Source organism: Mustela nivalis (assembly GCF_964662115.1).
Source record: "Mustela nivalis genome assembly, chromosome: 6".
NCBI classification, from domain to species: Eukaryota; Metazoa; Chordata; class Mammalia; order Carnivora; family Mustelidae; genus Mustela; species Mustela nivalis.
The window spans coordinates 46,628,063-46,650,317 of NC_139025.1; the positions used below are offsets into that span (position 1 = coordinate 46,628,063).

Genomic DNA, 22,255 nt, shown 5'->3' on the forward strand with positions numbered 1-22,255 from the left:
ATTAATCAGAATTAAAACTCTTTTAATAGCCTATTATTTCTTGTTGAGAGGAAAATTCCAGAAGTGTTCTTGATTACCCTTAGCACAATGGACATTATAAAATAAATACCTAATACTTTGACACACAGCTTCTAGAGGACTAGTGAAACGGTGACGTTAACCAGCTGAGCCCACTGTTCCACGCATAATACCGTGGTGACCAGAGAGACCTCCCACATACACAAATAGGACGGTACAAAGTGCCTGTGATTTCCAAATTCATTGGCCAAACAAAGGGTTTGTTAAGCAACACAAGACACCAGTCTCAGCTGCTTCCACACATGGCCTTCCTAGAGGAGACACACAAAGTTTCATTTGGTCTGACTGCAGGTTGCGTGTTTATAACAGCAGTAGCATAGAAGATTAAAATAGAAAACACTGTAACTATTTAGGGTTTTAAACAAATTTCAAAACCACATGCTTTCTCACTCAAGGGGGAAGTTTAAATCAAAAGGCAACTCGATCCTGAACGCGGTTGGTTTTTCCTCCAAAGACCAACCTCCTTGACTTGCTCGTTGAAGGCAGGTTTTACAGATCCTTCTGACAACTTCCATGAAGTGCCTTGTCAGCACCTCTGTAGCCCCAGCCGCTGCTGAAAGGTTTGTTCACTCTGTTTTATTAGGGTTTGTAAACTTACTTTTTTCATTTCTCCATGCAGCCATTTCAAAATGATCTTCCAGATGCTGGCTAACGAAGCACTTCTTAACTACTGTCGGCGAAGGTCAATCTACTTATTGGCATTTGACTGTATAGAACAGGAAGTCTGTGCTGCGTCTCGTGTTCTTAATGAAACCCGACAACAGAGGACTGAACGCATTATTCTCAGAACAGGAGGCCTAAGGATGGCAAAGACCCAAGGGTCAATTATTGAATTGATGGATAAAAATCTAAGAGCTTGGAGGTCCCACTTGTTTTTTTGGGAAGAGGTTTGATCCATATATGCAAAAATCTGTAAGAAGCAAAGAGGAAAAATGATATTAGTTTTATACTGCATCCATAGACAGGCCTAGAGTGTGTGCAATTTCTTAGGATTTAAGAGCAAAATGGTTTTTTTGTGGGCCAGGGGTGGTGACAGATGGGTAGTGAAATCTCTGTAGATTTCCATGCTTATTCCTGACAAAACCTGTGAAATATAAGTATTGTCTCCTTTTGACAGATGAGAAAGTGAACTTCAGGAGAGGTAATAACAGTATGTTACATTTACGTCCAAATATTTAATCTGATTTAATTATCACAGTCCAGTGAAAAAAGGTACCTAGAGCATGGGTTCTGGACGTGGGACTGCCTGGGTTTCAATCCTGGATAGCTCTGGAACCACAGGAAAGAAAACTAAACTCTTTGTGCCTCAGTTTCTACATCTTTAAAATGGGCGATAATGTACCTACTTAGGTTTGTTGGGAGGATGACAGGAAGTAGTATGTGTACGTAAATTAAAACAGTGCTTGCTCAGTAAGTACCCCACAACATTGTCCAAACCTCCAGATTATCAGTGAGGACACCAACATGCAGAGAAGCTAGGTGACTTGCCCAAGTTCCCAGAGCTGCTTAGTTGGCAGAGTCAGGACATGAATTCCAACTTCCTTGAACTAGTAAAGGGCTCAACCATGGGCCATGTTCAGATAGCCTGTATTAGAACAAAGGGCTTTAGAACAATGTCCCAAATACTGGAGCCCTGACACATCTTTGCACGCTGACTGCTGTTTTCAAATGGGTATACCAGCTATTTTGTGATTCCTTATATATTTTGGGATCAATGCAGCTTTTTGGTCAGATTGAAAGGAAGAGAAAAGTACATGCTCGATAAAGATCAAACATTACACAGCTTACAGAAAGAGGAAAATAAATGGAAATAACTCCCAGTCTTTTTTTTTTTTTTTTTTTTTTTTTTTAAGATTTGAGATACACAGAGAAAGAGAGAGTGAGAGCATAGGAGTAGGGGTTGGGGGGAGAGGGAGGAGAAGCAGACTCCCCACTGAGCAGGGAGCTGGACTCAGGGCTCCATCCCAGGGCCCTGGAATCCTGACCTGAGCTGAAGGCAGATGCTTAACCGACTGAGCCACCAGGTGCCCCTCATACACAATCTTTGAAACCAATTTCTTTGTAATGCTCTAGGGACTTTCTTAGCCGTGGGAACCTGTGCCTTAGAGAGCTACGACTTCATTCCTCCACACTCCTTTGCCAGAAAAAGGAATGGTTTATTTCCTTTCCCCCTGGTACTTATTCTGCAGACATCTGGCAACTGGATATACAAAGCGCATTGCAGGGAGGGAGAAGAGTAGTCATCTTCGGGTTGCTTATGTTAGGACAAGAGCGGGAAGGTTTGGCAGCCATAGGTGTTTATGCCAGAGAATCTTGGAATAGGGAGTGGAGGAAAGGCTTGGCACATCAGCAAGGAAAAAGAAGAAGGAATGGCGAATTTCCCTGATGATGCAGAAAAGAGGAAAGTTAGGGGGGAACATGCAAGGAAGCAATCATTTTCTTGTCAGCCAAACTATTTTGGCTGAGAAGTATACAATACTTACTTATATGGTATATCTAAGAAGCGATCTGGGAGTTTAGCTATTCGGGATGAGAGCATACAGAAGTCTGATAGATTCAAGTATATTCGTTACCACACACACATACAACTGACACTCTGTTGGAGAAAAAGTCTTCAGGGGAATTTATGGTCAAGCTTTGCCACAGCGTACGATGACAGTGAACTGGCCAGCCATACTGGGCAATAGGGAGAAGGCTCAGCACTCCGGTGTCACACGTGGAGATGAGTCAGGTTTTCATTGGTAAATGACCTCTATGGTATCATAGTTCCTGATCTCGTTAAAGGGTGACAGAGCAATGAGAAGTGAAAAATGGTTTTAGAGGATGAAGCAATTCTGTGCTATTTGTTTCTTTTCCTTTTCAACCACTATGCTGGGTAATTTTTAGAAATGCTTAAAATTTGCATTTCAGGAGGTTGTCAAGATTTTGTAGAAGCCCATTTCTTCTTTGACACTGGGAAATTGACCCTTGAAGTTCCTCGTGTAAGTTTTGTCTTCTCCTACCTCCCCATGTTTTCCCTTTGGTTCTTGTCTCTTGCCTAGAGTCCACCATTTTTGATACTGTGGATCCTGAGTTTTTATTTATTTATTTATTCGTTTTTAGAGATTTTATTTATTTGTTTGACAGAGAGAGGAGCACAAACAGAGGGAGAAGCAGAATTCCTGCTGAGCCCAGGCTCCTGGGATCATGACCTTAGCTGAAGGCAGACCCTTCACCAACTGAGCCAGCCAGGCACCCCCTGGGATTGTTTTTAATTGTAAAATATACCTACCATAAAATCTTCCATTTTAACCATTTTCAAGTGTATCATCAGTGGCATTAAGTACATTTATATTGTTGTGCAACTATATTGTCTATGTTTTTTATTTTATTTTTGTGTTTTGACATCTCAAAAGCTTTCTGGCTGTGAAGAGATTGCCCCTCCCCAGGGCTACATTCTTTATGTGTGTGTGTGTGTGTCTGTGTGTGTGTATATATATATACACACACACACACATATATATATGTGTGTATATATATAATGTATTATCAGGGCTACATTCTTAGGAGACAGGGAAGTGCTTGCCTAAAGCAGCCCTTTGATATGCAAAGTAACCAAGCCAGACACACACCCCCCCCCCCCGCCCCCCTTCATCGGGTCCTATATCCCAGGAGGCAATATTCTTTGGTAGAGGCCCAAGCTGTCTTTCTGCTCCTCCTCCTTCTGCCTCCTGACCTACGCTACTATTTTCCCTTGTGGCCTTGGTCTTGCAGTGCTTCCTGCTCCTAGGACCTGTGAGTAGAATAAACTTTATTTTCCCGAGCCTCTCCTGTGCTCCTTTTGTGGCTGCCCCTCACTGGCTCACCACCATCCACCTCCAGAACCTGTTTTCATCACCCCAAACTGAAACCCTATACCCATTAATCCATAACTCCACATTTCCCTCTCCCTCCAGCTGATCCTAGGTTTTAAGTAAAGGCTGACACAACTGAGAGGTCAATTAATTAGCAACATTCAGTGATATTCTGGAAATCAGCCTCAGAGGCTGATAGAATTTATACATGTTCTTGCGTACACTAATTTGCTATGAGAAAAAGCTACACAAGTCAAGTGAGTTTTCATTTCTTAGGATAGCCTTGCCCCAGTAGCCTAATGGATAAGGCATTGGTCTCCTAATTTCTTAGGACAGCCTTGCTCTGTAGGGCTTTGCTAAGAATAGAGAGTTTGTTTTAATACCTACAAAGTGATCTGGATGAAACTCAGTGTCCTTTAGATTCATCTTCTATAGAAAGAATCCTTTCAGACTCCCGTGGAAAGCCATTGTGGTACTGTGTCCTCCTCCTCTTCCTCCTCCTCAGAAGGACTTTAGTTCTTCTGAGCTACTTCCCTACTGTTAATGCAATTCCATCTGTATGTTAAAACAAATGAGAACCCTATTTGGTTGTTCATTGAAATCACCTGAGGATTGTTAAGACTACTCTGATGGCTTGCTCCCACCCCCAGAGACTCTGATTTAATTAATCTGGGCTGGAACATGGGTAGCAAAGGTTTTAAATCAACCTGGGTGATTCCAACGTGCAGCCAAGGCTGAAAACCTCTGTTTTAGAACCTTTACCCAACACCAGAAACAGTTTAAATTATTCACTTATCACACTTAAAATCAAAAGACCCACTTAGGCCTGGTCAAACAAATGACTTTGAGCTTGCAGAATCCAGTTTCTGGTTATTAATATGTCATATGATTTTCCTTTGGAAATGGAACCCTATGAAGAGAGCAGTGAAAATTTACTAAAGGCCTACATGGGGGCGCCTGGGTGGCTCAGGTCACGATCTCAGGGTCCTGGGATCGAGTCCCGCATCGGGCTCTTTGCTCAGCAGGGAGCCTGCTTCCCTCTCTCTCTCTGCCTGCCTCTCCACTACTTGTGATTTCTCTCTGTCAAATAAATACATAAAATCTTAAAAAAAAAAAAAAAAAAAAAAAAAAAAGGCCTACGTGTGCCAGGCACGGAGCTAAGCAATTTGTAGGTCTTATTGTTTAATTCTTACACCAACTTGCAAAATACTGTTATTCCTGTTTTAGAAAGGAGGAAATCAGGGCCTAGAATATTAGTTACCATGCCCCGAATCACACTCCAGGTAAGTAGGGAAGTCACAGAACCACGCTCAAGAAGTGGGACCAGAACTTTCCTTTTAAGCAATACACTCTCTGCCACCATCTACATAAAAAGCCTGCAATGTGGGGCACCTGGGTGGCTCAGTCGGTTAAGCGTCTGCCTTCAGCTCAGGTCATGATCCTGGAGTCTTGGGATCAAGCTGTCCTACAATCACGGCCCTTGTCTGGAGGCTTGATGCTTAGTGGGGAGCCTGCTTCTTCCTCTCCTTCTGTTGCTCCCATTGCTGTGCTGTCTCTCAAATAAATTAATTAAATCTTAAAAAAAAAAAAAAAAAGCCTGTGATGTAAAGTCTCACATGAAGTTCACCACTAACTGACTATGGTTTAGTAAGAGCCCTTTTTGCAAAGGTGTCACAAAGGTTTGTGGGTATGACTGTTCCTGTTTATCGATTTAAAAACCATGGCTATATCTACTTGTCTTTCTTTAGGACTCTTCTTTCCTTCACACATTTTTTTGTAATCTACATAATAAATGTCTGCATGGTGCTTCACATGTATAATTTATATGTGTGTGTAAATGCATTGGATGTTTACTAAGACATTATTTTTAAATTTTTCACTTGCATTTTTAATTTAAATTCAATTAATTAACGTGATATATTATTAGTTTCAGAGGTAGAGGTCAGCGATTTATCAGTCTTTTTTTTTTTTTAAAGATTTTATTTATTTGACAGAGAGATCACAAGCAGGCAGAGAGGCAGGCAGAGAGAGAGGAGGAAGCAGGCTCCCTGCTGAGCAGAGAGCCCGATGCAGGACTTGATCCCAGGACCCTGGGATCATAACCTGAGCCGAAGGCAGAGGCTTTAACCCACTGAGCCACCCAGGCGCCCAGTGATTTAATAGTCTTAATGAAGATTTGGATGCTCAATCGACTGAGCCACCCTGGCACCCCCTCTCTCCTTCACACTTTGCACAGTTAAATTGCAGGCACAGATTATCATATGTTTACCTGCCTTGTGAAAGACATTCAGGTGGCCTGGCTATGGCTTTATAGAATCCATTCTTTTTTTTTTTTTTCTTTAAGATTTTGTTTATTTATTTGACAGAGATAAAGCACAAACACGGGGAGGAATAGAGGGAGAGGGAGAAGCAGGCTCCCTACTGAGCAGAGAGCCAGATGCAGGGCTCAATCCCAGGACCCTGGGATCATGACCTGAGTGGAAGGCTGACATGTAACCAACTGAGCCACCCAGGCGTCCCCATATGATCCATTCTTTAAAAACTTGGGTGGGGACGCCTGGGTGGCTCAGTTGGTTGGACGACTGCCTTCAGCTCAGGTCATGATCCTGGAGTCTCGGGATCGAGTCCCGCATCGGGCTCCCAGCTCCATGGGGAGTCTGCTTCTCTCTCTGACCTTCTCCTCGTTCATGCTCTCTCTCACTGTCTCTCTCTCAAGTAAATAAATAAAATCTTTAAAAAAAAAAAAAACTTGGTTGTCTGCTATAGATAAAAAAAAATTTTTTTTTTAACATAAAACTTGTGGGGACAGTATTTTCCAGGTATATGAGGTTTTAAAGACATCCCTTCCCTCAAATCCCAGGTGCTTTGTGGTGGAGGGAACAGGAGCCTCTGTCCTTTTGGAAAAAAAGACTGGGGCATGGATAGGGCTCTGATACTTAAGAGTGTTCCCTGCCTTGTGCTTCAGGTGATCCCAGGGCTGGACATAAGAGAGTTAATGCTAAAGTTTAGAGTTCTGGGCTTGTATATTCCAGGGTAATGACTCTTAATTCTTTGAAAAAAATGATGAGCACGATGGACCCTCCCCAGAAGGCAAGATTTTACAAATGATTTCAAAGTGATCCAAGTGCTGTCTGTGGAGTATAAGAGGAAGCTTTGTCCATGGGAAGTTCTGGCCTTCCGCAATGCACTTTCCCTATTCGTGGCCCTTCCCATCCCCCATGTGTCCTAACTGCAGATGACTTCAGTCTAGCATTCTGTTAGAGGGGGACAATTTTAGGCAACAAATATATCTGAGAAAAATGAAGCTTGTTATATCTTGGTCATATAGACTGAAGCACAGTGGATGTGAGCTCAAGATAAGGATGGGGTTTTGTGGTCAGAAAGTACCAAATAGAGGACAGGAGATGCTAATGGAAACTGAGCAGACAAAGTTGCAGATTAACTGGGTCTTAAACCTTTAGGCGGAAAGAGACTTGTCTCCTAAGCACCGTATCTCTGGAGATCATCAGTTCCTTACCATTTCTATCCTATCCTATCCTATTCCATTCCATTCTTTAAAAAAAAAAAAAAAAAAAAAAAAGATTTTATTTATTTATGAGAGAGAGAGAGAGAACACAAGTGGGGAGGCACAGAGGGAGAGGAGGAATGCAGATTCCCCACTGAGCAGGGAACCTGATGTGGGACCCAGGACCCCAAGATCATGGCCTGAGCCAAAGGTAGACGCTAACCGATTGAGCAAACTAGGCACCCCCTTTATTTTTAACTTAATACTGTGATGAGTTCTTGACATGCCAAAAAAAGAAATACACCATCCCTAAAAGCTGTTTTTCTTTAAGCTGAGGACTTGGCCTTAATCATCTGAAATAGCAGTGATGAACGACTTGATCAATGGTGTAGACATAATGCACAGCTTTTTTGGGGGGAAAAGGACTATGGTTCTTGCTGTCTAAATTTTAAAAACTGAGTGTAACTGGGTCTTTACTCACAACCACCATTTTACAAAGGCAAAGGAAAAGGTGTCGAATGAAAGCACTCATATAGAGGAATGTTCTCTTAAAAGTCACTTGCTTTAAAATCATTTCACCAATGCCCAAGCATATCACTGGTGATGCAGAAATGATAAAGGGGTTTCCAGTAGTTCATGGATATAACTTAAAATATTACCAGCAAATTCACTGTGGTTATACATGAAGAATTCTGAATTCCTCTTTTATCCCTACTAGAACTGTGGTATTTTGCATGTACGTAATCAACAAATTTATATGTTTTACAATTCCCATTCACGTTACATTTTATGTGAAAAGTTCCAGGAATGAACAGGAAACTCCAGAACTATTTACTTGAGTTTGTTCTGTATTTTGAAGATCATATTTCTAATAATCAGATTTGCCTAGAAATTATAGCCCTAAAGAATTTCTAAAGAGGAAGACAATTTTAGAATGAGCCAATAGTTCACTTTTGAAATTTTAGAACTGAATAAAATATTCTAATGGCAAGGAGAAAGCAGTTTAAAATGACCAGCAGCTGTCCACAGCTCTTGGCAAAGTAGGAACCAAGCAATTTGACATGCGTTGAAAATTAAAACACAAACAGTATCTGAGGCAAGAATAGAGGTCTGATGTATTTTCTGTGTTCTGTTCCATTTCAGGAAGAAAGTTTCTATTTATCCCTGTGAAATGATGGCAACAGCTGATCAACATAAGGAGGAATTCATTAATTTATACACTATCTCATTAGTTCATAAACAGTTTGGAGTATGTTGTTGGTTCCATGCATGATTTCATATTGGGCAGCCAAAATAATGCCATTTCCTAACCACAACATACTTTTTTTTTAATAGCATAAGAAATGTTTTATGTGTACCAACAGAAGATTTTATGTGAGGGGTAATCTGATTATTTCTTAATTTAGACCAGCATTTATATTAGCCAATCTCCTTCAATCTCGGTCTCAGCCTTTCAATTCATAGGACTGTGGAGAAGAAAAAAGGAACCGCACACTTGGCCCCAGCTCAGGTCCCTTGATCGGGATGGAAAAAAGGTCTTTGCCATTTTATTTTTAAACTGAATAAGGTGGGGGGCCCGTGGGGGGCTCAGTTAGTTGAGCATTTTGGCTCAGGTCATGATCTCAGGGTTGTGGGATAGAGCTTCTTGGGCTCCCCACCCTTCAGCCCAGAGTCGGCTTGGGATACTTTCCATTTCTGCTCCTCCCCCACCCCATTGGGGTGTGTGTACACAAGCTCTCTCTCTCTCTCTCTTTCTCTCTCTCTCTCTCAAAAAAAAAAAAAAAAAAAAGCTAACAAGTTGGAATCAAAACAAAGTGATCCAGATAATTTATAACATCCTCGCCATTCCTTTGTGAAATCTTGGGTTACTATTTTAACACATTTCCCCTGAAAGAAGTACTTTTCCCTCTGTTAGTACTGTGGCTAAGAGGACAGGCTCTGCATTTTTAAACTGTCTGGCTTTGAACCCCAGCTCCAGTGATCACTAACTGGGGGACCCAGGGCATTATTGGCCTCATCTGTAAAAAAGAAACAGCAGTACCATCTATTTTGCAGGTTGTTGTGGAGATAATGGGTTAGTGTATAAAAAAAATTAGCACTCAAAATATTAGCCATTTTGATGTTGATAATAATGATATTTGAAGTTTAAATTTGACTTCATCCCAGGGTGCTGGTATTTTCCATTTTGATAGTTTTTACTGCCAAACATTGGAAGTCCTAGACTGGGACTGGAGGAAGCAGTCATTCTAACCTGCCCTTCCTTGGGATAACATTGACACGATTATATCCAGGTTTCTTAAATTCCCCACTCTCCTCCTTCCCTCACTACTGGAGTGCTGAAAAAGGCTGGTGCCCCACTGGGTACACAGCTGTGAAATCTCCTCTTTCCTGGGCCAGTGATGTGGCCTACTTTTCGAGGGACATAGAAAGCAGTTCTGTAATCCTAAGGAAGAAACAGACAGAGATAGAGTAGATTGCTAGCACTTTCTGGGAACTAGGAAGTCAATTAGTTGTAATAGCTCATTAATAATCACTTTACAGTGATTACATTTTGATATATACTGGCTTAATAAAAGATATTGATGAATTTTTACCGTTTCTTTTTGAAGAAGATTATGTTTCTTTTTATTTTTTGTTGTTTGGCTAATAGAATATTTAAAATCCCATATGTGGCTCAACTGTACTTTTGTTGGACTGCGTATGTTCTGTTGGAGAAACAGGAGAATTTCTGAAGACAACCACAAGTCTTTGCCTTGTCTAACAGCATCCCAGTTAGGATGTATGAAAATTATTCCTGCCTTGTGTGGGAGATGGGTATGGGCCATTTCTACACAATTTTCATGTAGACCAAAAAGACGAAAAGGACATGAGGGGAAAGTGCCCCTCCCCGAGCACCCATGGCAAGCATTCTGAAATAGCAGAATGAATGCACCAAATGGTAGCTATGACTTTGGAATCATCAGATAAGCTCTCCAGGAGATAGCAAAAATCAGGATACTATAGCATTTTATAAGGTTTAAAGTGCCATGTAAATGAAATTTTCTAACAAGTGCCAGTAATTTATTGACAAAGTAAAATTAGTCAATGGTCGGTGTAAATTTCCTTACTAAAAGACAACTTCAGGGTACAGTTCAAATATCTATTTGGGACCTGGTGAGTTACCCATTCTGCATCTAGATAATATGTCATGTTAGCCCCAAGGCAAGGATGAGCATGTCTGGCTTTCTGATTATGTTCACTCTAGGCTTTTCCTTTACTTTTTGAGAATCTTTGCCATGCATACATTCAGAAGCAAATACGGATAATATTTGGTGAGGGTGTCAATGCCACTATCATAAGGGGCCCTCATAATCTTCATCTGGTGTCCTCAAGCCATAAATAGACAATCTGAATAAAAATACAGCTTCAAAGCAAACCTCCTACTACCCTACTCCTTCTAACCAGACTTCTAGCTCTAAGCCCCTTCCATTTGGCAACTCTGGAGCTTCCCTTAATAGTAAATAAAGGAGGAGAATAAATATTCATGTAAGTGTGTGTGTGTGTGTGTGTGTGTGTTTACACAGGAAGACTTGAAAATCAACATATAGCAATGACTGAGTTCCCATGATAAAAGGCAAATTTACCTGAAAACAGGAGAACCTGTTGAAAATCACTGCCTCTACATTTGATAATATATTTATGCAATGGGTTAGTCATGATCAAAGGAAAGATCTTTTCCTCCTGTTCTCTTCTTCTAAAGAGCTTAGGGAATAATAACCCTGTTCACAAGTCTGTGGTCCCCTCGGAGCCCTATGGGGTATTTTTAAATACACACTCAGAAATCACAGATGAGACTCCAAGAACTGATTTCCCGATTCTCATCAGGCTAAGACCAGCACTGCCCAACTCAGAAGGCATTTATGGCCTCTACGTTGGATTCTAAGTTGTTTAGTGGAACTGGAAATGCTTATTCTCTCATAGATACAGGTTCTGCGTCTTTGTCCTGACCCAAAAAAGTTGATTTAACCCCTGACATCAAAAGTTTCTACTAGTAAAATAAATGCATAGAAGTCATGCTGGTCATCACAGCCCTTCTGCTGTACAAATGCCCCAGTTCAGGGTGGAATGGAAGAGGCGGGGTCCCATAGTGCTACCTCCTTTCATAAGGGGGTACCTTCCTGTCCTTATGGATTCAGACCAGCTTCTGCCCTGACAGAGAATGGGGTAGGAGTGTGAGGACAATGGGGACCAGGGAGAAGAGAACATGGTTATGAATCAGTTCATTTAGGAGGACAAGTGTCCTTTCCCCCCCAGGAGGAGCATATGAAGATAATCAACAGTGATGGAGGCCAAAAGTGAGGAAAAAGTTACTTCTTTAGTTTCTACGGTCAGACCTGGTAACGTAGGCACTGACTATCTCTTTCTTTTCTCCAAGACTGTGGCAGGAGGGAATCACTGCCAACTGCTTACTCCCTGTTAGTCAGTCTTATTCTTTTGAAGAGCGGGAAGCGGGACTACCAAGACTCCTCCTCCCCAGCTTCTGGTAGGGGGCCATGCTCAGACACATCTGGGGCTCTGTTACCTGCGTTACACCTGGGGAGGCTCCAGTTCATAGCATCACAGAACTAACAGCTAAGCTTGCCCCAGACTAAGACAGCAGCCATTCCCAAACCTGGGCTCCTGTCTTCAGTTCCCTGGGGCAGCCTCTGGCTTGCTGGGTCACAGAACAAGCTGGATGTGCTTAACTCTCCCATCCCCAAGATGGACCAGCCATTCCTGTATCTGGCTTTGTGCTCAGCAAATGCATGGCTATAAGGTGAAGAACACCTATAGATATATCTGATAGTGATATGAAGAGGATATTTCATAAGGAAGTACAAATGTGTCCTTTAGAGGAATTGCAAGAGTTCGGCAAGGGGTTTCTCCAAGCAACCATCTTTCCCTTTAATTATCATTATGGACATAATATAATGTCCACATGGCCCCAAAGGGTTATGCTCCTAATATGTAAATTGGGAAACTTGTAAAGTCTGTGATTGTTGAACTTTTAGGACAAGTAATGAATGCTCTAAACTTACCAACAGGGATGTTTCTCACCTAGGGCGAGAATGGCAGTTGGAAGGTTGGGTGTTGGGTACCACCTTTTGTGTTGGGAGAAGGCGAAAGCACGGAGAGTTCGCACCAATGGGTGGAGAACACCTAGAGGTGAACTGTAGCCCAGGGAAGTCAAGCTGTAGCTGATACCCATCCACAGGTGGAAGGGCCTGCCTCTCCTCAGGCAGAAGCCAGTCTGGCAGAGGCGGACAGCGACCTATCCCTCTCCCCCTTTTAACTCTAGGCTGGGGGTCTGGGCTGGCTTAGTGGAGGGTCAAGGATCCATCTCAGGGGGGCTATACTAGGTGTGAGAAACACTAGCACAGAGCCACCAAAGGTTAGGGGAGGAAGGAAGTGGGACAAAGGTGAGAAGCGAGAGGAGAAGGCTCTAGACCTCAAGAATCAGAACGTGGTTTTACAAATTGCAAAGGTAAGACGGTGGAAAGTGTGGGAGGCAGAGGGTAGAGAGTGAGAAGGCTGCTCGGAGCGGGGCTGCGGGAAGGAAGCGAGTTAACTTACCGTGAAAGGCAAGGAGCAGACCGCAAAGGTGATGGTCATAATAGCCAGGAGAATGAGGTGGTCCGTCTCCTCCGCCATGGACACCCTTTCCCCTCTCCTGCGGGTCCCAGGGCCGTCCCGGCAGCTGCCCAAGGAGGGTCCGCAGCGACTTCTCCTGCTCCGACGGTGCATGCGGATGAGGTTGAGGATGACACTGAAGTTGCAGGCGAGCACCGCGACGATGAGGAGCAGCAGCACGGTGGCGTAGAGCTGCAGGTACGTGGTCTGGCTGTGCTGGATGAAGCACCACGTCCCAGGGCAGTACTGGACGTACTTCTCTGGATCCAGCAGCGGCAGGGAGCAAAAGATCAGAGATACCGTGTAGATGGTGGGCAGCACCGCCAGGCCGCCTCGGCGCGTGACCCAGCGCTGGTAGAAGTAGGGGTGCCCGATGGATAGGTAGCGCTCCAGGGCCATGGCGAAGAGCATGAGCATAGTGGCCAAGCTGAAGAAGGTCATGGCGAAGGCGAAGTAGATACACACGCGGCGCTCAGGCGCCAGGGCCACCAAGGTCTGGTTCCGAGCGTAGGAAGCCAGCACCACCGGGCTGATGAGGCAGGTCCCAAGCAGGTCGGTGAACACCAGCTCTGTCACCAACACGTGGAACAGGGAGATAGAGTTCCCGCGTCCTGCGCTGCGTCCCGCGTCCCCCCGCCAGCGGCGCGCCAGCAGCGCCAGCGCGATGAGGTTCCCCAGCACCCCGGCCGAGAACATCACCGAGCTGATGGCCGGGCTTTCGCCGGAGGGGAGCGACTGCAGAGACTTGCAGTCCTCCCGCGAGGAGTCTTCGGAGATATTGCCCATGGTGGAGTGCCGGGAGGAGAGATGCGCCCTCCTCTCGCGGCTCGTACCTGGGAGGAGGAGGGTCTGAGAGCAGGAGCGCTCCGAGAAGCTGAGGGAAAGGAGGAGGGACCCAAGTCCACAGCCCCCTTCCGGCCCCCTGCGCGCCCAGGGCGGACTCGGCCCCAGGGCTCGCGGTGCTCTCGGAGAGGCCACCACTAGGCTGCAGCATCCGGGCGGCGCTCCGGCCTCCGCAGCTGATCCGCACCCACCTCTGCCGGGAGCCCGCACCGCGGGGCAGCCGTCACCGCTTCCGCACCCGCCCGGGGTTGGACCCAGACGTCGGGTCACAGCGCCAGGGGCTAGCGCCCTCCAGCTACCCAAGTGGACCGCGCGCACTCCCCTTGGGAGCACCGCGAGTCCCTCGTCCGGGAGTGAGAGAAGAAAGGGCGGGAGCGCGGACCCCGGGGTGTCCCCCTCCTCTCCCTGATCCGTTCCCTCGGGATTGGGAGCTGGAAGCCGCGCGGCCGCCGACCTTGGCTAGGACGCGTTTAGCCCCAGCAGAGGGCCGGGAGGGAGTGCGGGGCACTTGTGGGGTGTGCGCAGAATTCACCGAAGGCAACAACAGGATAGCAAAGTGACTCACCAAACGATAGAGAAGTTAGAAGGACCCTATCCTGGAAGATGAGTATAAGTATTTGGAGCAACAAGCACCAAAGACCGCGTGCAGTTGGACCAATATGTTCTTTTCTCTTTCTTTTGACATTCTCAGGAAGATCAACTTAGAGGGCGGGACCCAAATTAGGAGGAAGTGAAAAGCTCGCCTGGTTGTCCAAGGAACCAAACTTTGCCGCTGAGCTGTCTGTTGCCCTGCTGCTTTGATTCGGTTGCCAGCATTTCGCCTTTTCCTATGTCAACACCATAACGGATAACCACTTGTTTAAGCAAGCCAGAAAAGAAAGAAAAAGAAATGTTCCTTGTGTGTAGAATTGTTTGTGAACACAGCTTGAAATCATTGCTCATTGTACTCTCGTCAAGCACAGTCTTGAAAGAAGCTCTTGCTCAGGATTAATTCTTTCAGGTTAACGGTGCAGAGCACATCTGGAAAGACAGATTCCTCCTAAAGCTTATTAGTAAGTGGACAGTTTTAGAAACTAGAGCTGACAAAAGTGGTTGTCCGCCACCCCCACTGTCACAATTGCAGACTCCTGAAAATGGGCTGGTGTTTAAAACTGTTTGAACAAACAAAATCCAGTGTGACAGACAAAAGGGGGGTAACTGCATTGTGTCAGGAAAGTCATATTCACGTGGGGAAGGAGGAAGAACTGGGAGATGGAAGGATCCGCATAGGGAATAAGCAAGGGGTAAAAGTCCTCATGGTGGAATCCCGAAAACATTAGGTGCTGAAGAGCACATCTTACCACAGCCTGCTTGCTCTCCATGAATATTTTAGCTCACCTTGATAACTCTAGCCTGGGGACTGGAATGGAGATGAGGCTCCCAACAGGGCAAGTTCAAAGGGAGTCTACTTTTCTCATATAAGAAGTTCAACAGTCACAGGTGGCTGAGCCTCCCAGAGAACCAGTCTCTTTCTGATCTCTAGCCTTTCATACCTAGCATGCTGTCTACATGTCCTTCCTTGTGTAGTCACCAGTCACTGCTCAGATGGGTCAGGATGCAACCAGAGAAACAGAACCACTGTACGTGATGAAGAATGAAAGATTTATTATTAGGCACTAGACCTGCACTCTTCAATATGATAGCCACCAGCCACAGGTGGCAGTTTAAATTTAGATGAGTCAAAATTAACAGTGTAGTTTCTCAGTTGCACTAGGTACACTTCAAGCGCTCAGTAGCCATATGCATGTGATTAGTGGCTATCATATTGGGCAGCTCATATACAAAACACTTCTGTCATCACAGAAGCTCTATTGGAGAGTGATGCATTAGACACTACATGATTGTGGGAGCTCCTGGAGAAGGCCATGCAAAGCTGTTTGCTGTCTAGCCCTGACCGAACCGGAAGTTACCATAGGTCAGACCGAATGGTGGTCAGGGTAGAAAGCTGGTTGTGGATGAAAGCACGTACAGGCTTGAGACCTACAGGGCTAAACTAGAATTCATGAACAACTAGAATCTTCAAAGACAGAACAGATTTGTGTGTCTCTCTTACTACCTCTGACCTTGATAATGCAAGTGTATTGTGGGAGAAGCTGGCACCCTTCATGGGGCTACACTTGCACTTGGCTTAGGATGCAGAGAAGCTGAAGGAGATCTGATGGCAGCGGGAGCCCACGTGCTGCCTCATATCAGCAAGGTGAGCTGGCAGATCAGTGACAATGTACCAGAGTTATCACCGTGTCTGGAGCCCTGCATTGTCCTTCAGAGCATGAAAACCATGGCTGCTGCTTCCCTGATGCCTTCTCAGTCTCATACAACACTTCTCTTGTGGCTAATGTTAGCCTTGAAACTGGCCAGGATTCTGAAGCACAGATCCTGTTCAGCTGAGTTCACTCAGTATAAAGCTACCGCATGCCCCACAGGTCCAGGCATCAAGTCTGCACGGAAAGCAGAGCATGAGAAAGACACAGCCACTGTGAGCTTGCTCTCTCTTGTGCCTGTTTCTTTCATCAGAAAAGCTGCTTTTCCAGAAGTACCCTCATAGCCTTCCCTTCGTGTCTCATTAGCCAGAATTTGGTAACATGGCCACTCCTTAGCTCCAAAGGAGGCTATTGAACATTTCCGGCTTCTTCCAGAGTAGAGGCAGGCCGGGGAGAAGGGGCTGGGAGTGGCATTGGGTTAGTCAGCCAGCAGTGTCTGCTGCAGATCTTGCAGTGAACTCACGTCTACCCCCTGTTACAGCCAGAGAGGAAGTGCAAGAACACCCATTCCGAGTTTTTCATTTGCAGCTCAAGAAACTGACACTCAGGAAAGTTGAGTATCTTACCCAAGGATACACAAAGGTAGTGCAAAGCTAGGAGTGTGGAGCCCAGACCATCTCATTTACATTACAGATCTCTGCATATTGCACGCACTGTCCATCTAAGGCCAGAAGGGAGCACTCAGCACAATACCCATCCTCAATGAGCATTAGTGCTCATTGGCAAGTCACTCAACACAATTTAGATGTTACTGTTTGCCTGACGTATTGATAAATTTTGAAAGGATTACACATATCCAGTATGACCAAAGGGAGAGAAAGGGGCTCGCTGTTGATGGAAGTGTGAGTGTGGGTACAACCTTTCTGGTAAGAATGGTTTATTAATTATCACAAACTTTGAATATGCTTTGACCCAGAAATAATGTTATAGAAGTGTACTGCCTGAAGGAGACATAATCTGGAAAATACACAAAGTTGTCTCATACACACACAGACACAGAACAGGAAAAATGTTCATTATTCTAAGAATCTAGAACTAAATGTCATTCCCTAAAGGGCTGGTTTAATAAATTTTGGTACAACCCATGCAAGGGAATATATAGTCATTAAAAAGGATGATGTGTCTCTGTATTTCTTGATAATAATCTTTACCACATATTGAGTTAAAATCATGTTTATTATTTCATTCATTTAAAATTATATGCATAAATATTTGCACAGAGCAGCATCTCAAAGGATGTTCAGCAAAATGTTAGTAGTAATTTCTTCTTTATGCCTGCCTGTTTTGGCTGATTTTCCTATAAATATGTGTTACCTTTATGTTAGGAAATTCAAGAAAGCTGCTTTTTATTTAGAAAAAGTTAATCATTGGAGGAAACTGTCTTTCTTGGCAGAAAGCAGGGAGTTAGATCCTAATGTTTTAAATCCTCTTCCAGTTCTACTGTCGAATAAGTGGGCAGGTCTTGCCAGTTGTCTAAGACTGGAGAAGATTGGAGATATATTCTTATATTTCCATAAGGGTTTTGTAACTATCCTTATTTGAAGATTGGAGATCATCACATATTTTGCACCATTTCTAACAAGATGATGCCCTGCCCTACTTCAAGTGACTGCTTTGACATTAGATTTTTGTCATCCCTTAACCCAATTCTGATACTACCATTGTCAGGAAGTCCCTCTCTCATAAAGCTGGAAATAAAAAAGTAAAAAAATTAAAAAAAATTAAAAAAAATCCAACCCAAAATGCAGTCAATAAAAGCCAATTTTGAGACTAGGTTAAAAAAAAATTAAGGGTTAAGTGGGTAGGTACAGAATCTTAGTAGAGAAACAGAAACTATAAAAAAGAACTGAATGGAAATTCTAGAACTAAAATTTACAGCAACTTGGAGTTGGCAGAAGAAAGAGTGCGCTTAAGGACTAATCACATCTGGTCACCTTTCTTTCCTTGTCATCATTATATTTATGCTCATTGGAAATATTCTCACTCTTCCCATACCATATGAGGCTTGTTCTGTTTTTACCCATGAAGCAAAGCATGGGTTTTCTCTTCCCTCAGATCCCTCAAACTTCTCTGGGATCTGGGGTGCAGAGCCACACTATCCAGGACACTCCTTTGTTAACATTTGAAGCTCTCTTGTTGGCTTGGACTTCACCTTCCCCCCTTTGCAGCCTGTGGACCCAGATGGGGAAGAAGTGGGACTACTTTGCTCTTTCTTGTCTCTTTGCTCTATCGAGGTCTCCTTTATGCCTAATCTTTCAAAAGTCTTATGCCAAACACTGACACCTGTGTTCTGTTACACTGTCCTTTCCCTGTTGCTAGAACTAGGGAAAGGGCTGGACTACCAGCAAGTACTGGGCAATAAAACACATAGGTTAATATATCAAATTATAACATTTGCCTTCACGTAGGTGTGTGTATATCCAAGTCTTTGTGGGACTTATTACAACATCATAGGATTGTTTGAGAAACAATTTGATAAAGTCTTTGCAAAACCAGTCAATAAAAAGTGCTTTGCAAACGGATGTAGGAGTACAATAGTTCTTTTGTCCTTAGATGGGAACTATCAGAAATGCTTACTAGCACCAGGGGTTAGATTAAATGAATTTTTCCAATAATGTCAGGAAGGCAAATTGCCTATGATTCTAATTTCCTTTTTAAGATTGATAGAGAACAAAGAACCCAATATAGCCATGAAAATTATCTTTACTTAGAAAGGTTTGCTTTCAAAACCAACTATAGGCAGAAAAGCACATATAACAGAAAAATCAAGCTATATTTATTCAATGTGTTTGTATAAAGTAAAAACGCATTACAGAAATTTTGGAAAAATTAGAAGCAAGAAAAAAGTCACCCATGAATGTGTACCCATTAAATATGACCACTCTTAACATCTTGATGTGTTTCTTTCAATTTTTCTTCTATGCACCTTTGTTTTCACAGCTATGATATTATATGTAAAATTTTCCATACTATCTTTTTAAAAAAATTAAAAGCATATTGAATAGCTTATACTGCAATATGCATTAAAGGCATAAAAAATGCTCATACTCTGAGGTCCATAAATTGCATTTCTGGAAATCTATACTCCATTTATTTACTCACTCAACAACAATTTATTAAGGCATATATTTACTGAGACAGCAGAGTATAGTTTGAAGAGCAAGGGTTCTAGAGTCAGATTGCTTTGTTGTTGTTGTTGTTTTAAAGTTTTTATTTAAATTCCAGGTAGTTAACATACAGTGTTATATTAGTTTCTGGTGCAATATAATGATTCAACACTCTACCATACACCACCCGGTTCTCATCACAAGTACACTTCTTAAGTCCCATCACTTCTGTTGTCTAATTGCTGAGGGAAGACTTCCAGTATTATGTTAAATAGTAATAATGACAGTGGACATCCAGTCTTATTCCTGACCACAGAGGAAAAGCTCTTAGTTTTTCCCCATTGAGAATAATATTAGCTGTAGGTCTTTTGTATATGGCCTTTACGATGTTGCAACATGTTCTACCTATCCCAACTCTGTTGAGGTTTTATGGTTTTTTTTGTTTTTTGTTTTTTTAGCAAGAAGTGATGCTGTATTTTTGTCAAATGCTTTTTCTGCATCTATTGAACGGATCATAAAATTCTTATCCTTTCTTTTATTATAGTGATGTATCACATTGATTGATTTGTGAGTGTTGAGCCATCCATGCAACCCAGGAATAAACCCCACTTGGTCATGGTGAATAATTCTTTTAATGTACTGCCAGATTCAACTTGCTAGTATCTTTTTGAGAATTTTTACATTCATGTTCATCAGAAATATTGGCCTATAGTTCTCCTTTATGGTGGGGTCTTTGTCTGGTTTTAGAATCAAGGTAATGCTAGCCTTAAAGAAGAAATTTGGAAATTTTCCTCCCATTTCTATTTTTTGGAACAATTTGATAAGGACACAAGCTCTTCTTTAAATGTCTGATAGAATTCCCCAGGGAAGCCATCTGGTCCTGGACTTTTGTTTGTTGGGAGATTTTTTATTACTGACTTAATTTCTTTACTGGTTATAAGTCTTCCCCAATTTTCTATTTCTTCCTGTTTCAGTTTTGGCAGTTTGTATGTTTCTATGAATTTGTCCATTTCTTCCAGATTGCCCAACTTGTTGTCATATATTTTTTCATAATATTCTCTTGTGATTTTTTGGTAATTTTCTGTGGTGTTGGTTATGATCTCTCCTCTTTCATTCACAATTTTATTTATTTTTGCCCTTTCACTTTTCTTTGTGATACGTCTGGGTAGGGGTTTATCAATGTTATAAATTCTTTCAAAGAACCATCTCTTCATTTCCTTAATCTGTTGGAGTTTTTTCATTTATTTGTTCCCAAATTGTTTATATCTGCTCTAATCTTTATAATTTTCCTTCTTCTGCTGGCTTCAGGCCTCATTTGCTATTCATCTTCTAGCTCCTTTAGGTGTAAGTTTAGGTTTTTGTATTTGAGACTTTTCTTGCTTCTTGAGGTAGGCCTGTTTTGCAATATATTTCCCTTTTAAGACTGCCTTTTCTGTATCCCAAAGGTTTTAGACCATTGTGTTTTCATTTTATTTGCTTCCATATACTTCTTTAGTCCTTCTTTAATTTCCTGATTAACCTATTCATTCTTTAGTAGATGTTTTTTAACCTCCATGTATTTGAGGTCTTTCCACATTTTCTTGTGGTTGACTTCAAGTTTCATAGTCTTGTGGTCTGAAAATATGCATGGTATGATCTCAATCTTTTTGTTCTTGTTGAATCCTGATTTGTGACCTAGTATGTGATCTATTCTAGAGAGTGTCCCATGTGCACTGGAAAAGAATGTGTATTCTGCTACTTTAGGATGAAATGTTCTGAATATATCTGTTAAGTCCATCTGGCAGTGTATCATTCAAAGGTATTGCTTCCTTGTTGATTTTCTGCTTAGATGATCTGTCCATTACTGCAAGTAGGGTGTTAAAGTCCCCTACTATGATTGTATTATCAATGAGTTTCTTTATGTTTGTTATTGTTTTATATATTTGGGTGCTCCCAAGTTGGGGGCATAAATATTTACAATTGTTAGATTTTCTTGGTGGATAGACCCCTTTATTATGATATAATGCCCTTTCTCAACTCTTCTTGCAGTCTTGTTTTAAAATTGAGTTTCTCTGATATAAGGGTGGCTACTCTGGACTTCTTTTTTTTTTTTTCCTTTTTTTTTTTTTTAAATTATTTATTTATTTATTTGACAGAGATCACAAGTAGGCAGAGAGGCAGGCAGAGAGAGAGATAGAGAGAGGAGGAAGCAGGCTCCCCACCGAACAGAGAGCCCGATGCAGGGCTCTATCCCAGAACCCTGGGACCATGACCCGAGCCGAAGGCAGAGGCTTTAACCCACTGAGCCACCCAGGCGCCCCTCTGGATTTCTTTTGATGTCCATTAGCATGATAGATGACTCTCCATCCCTTCACTCGCAGGTGTCTTTAGGTCTAAAATGAATCTCTCATAAGCAGCATATAGATGGGTCTTTTTTTTAAAAATCCAATCTTATACTTTTGTCTTTTTTTAAATGAAAATATTCTATTTTTAAGGAAAGTATGCATTTATTTTATTAAAGATTTTATTTATTTGTTTATTTAAGAGTGTGTATGAGAGAGAGAAAGCAGGGGGAGGGATAGAGAGGAAGGGATAGAGGGGGAGGGAGAGAGAGAAGCAGTTGCTGCACTGAGTGCAGAGCCCAATGGGGGGCTTGATCCCATGGCCCTGAGGTCAAAACCTGAGCCAAAATCAAGATTTGGATGCTCAAACAAGTAAGTCATCAGGTGCCCCATCCTGTGTTTTTTGACTGGATGATTTAGCCCATTTACATTCAGGGTGATTATTGATAGACATGAATTTAGTGCCACTAAATTGTTACCTATAAAGTTGGTGGTTCTGGTGTTGTTCTCTGTTCCTTTCTAGTCTCTGCTGTTTTTGGTCTTTTTCCCCCACTCAAAGAGTCTCCTTTAATATTTCTTGCAGGGCTGGTTTAGTTTTTGTTTGGCTGGTAAACTCTTT

At 42.7% G+C, this 22,255-nt stretch overlaps 1 protein-coding gene and 1 long non-coding RNA gene across 2 annotated transcripts; one reads left to right on the plus strand and one right to left on the minus strand.

The window, feature by feature from the left end:
* Window positions 1-5: 5 nt before the first annotated feature.
* Window positions 6-14,584, minus strand: PTGER2 (prostaglandin E receptor 2). Its single transcript, XM_082735191.1, has 3 exons — window positions 14,474-14,584; window positions 13,009-13,898; window positions 6-988 (listed from the first exon to the last, which is right to left on the minus strand). Exons 2-3 carry the CDS (start codon window positions 13,849-13,851, stop codon window positions 767-769), a joined length of 1,065 nt encoding a protein of 354 aa, XP_082591317.1. The 5' UTR covers window positions 13,852-13,898; window positions 14,474-14,584; the 3' UTR covers window positions 6-766.
* LOC309866987 lies at window positions 13,174-21,420 on the plus strand. Its single transcript, XR_014312903.1, has 2 exons — window positions 13,174-13,263; window positions 14,600-21,420. It is a non-coding gene; the product is annotated as an uncharacterized lncRNA (long non-coding RNA).
* The last annotated feature ends 835 nt before the right edge of the window (window positions 21,421-22,255 follow it).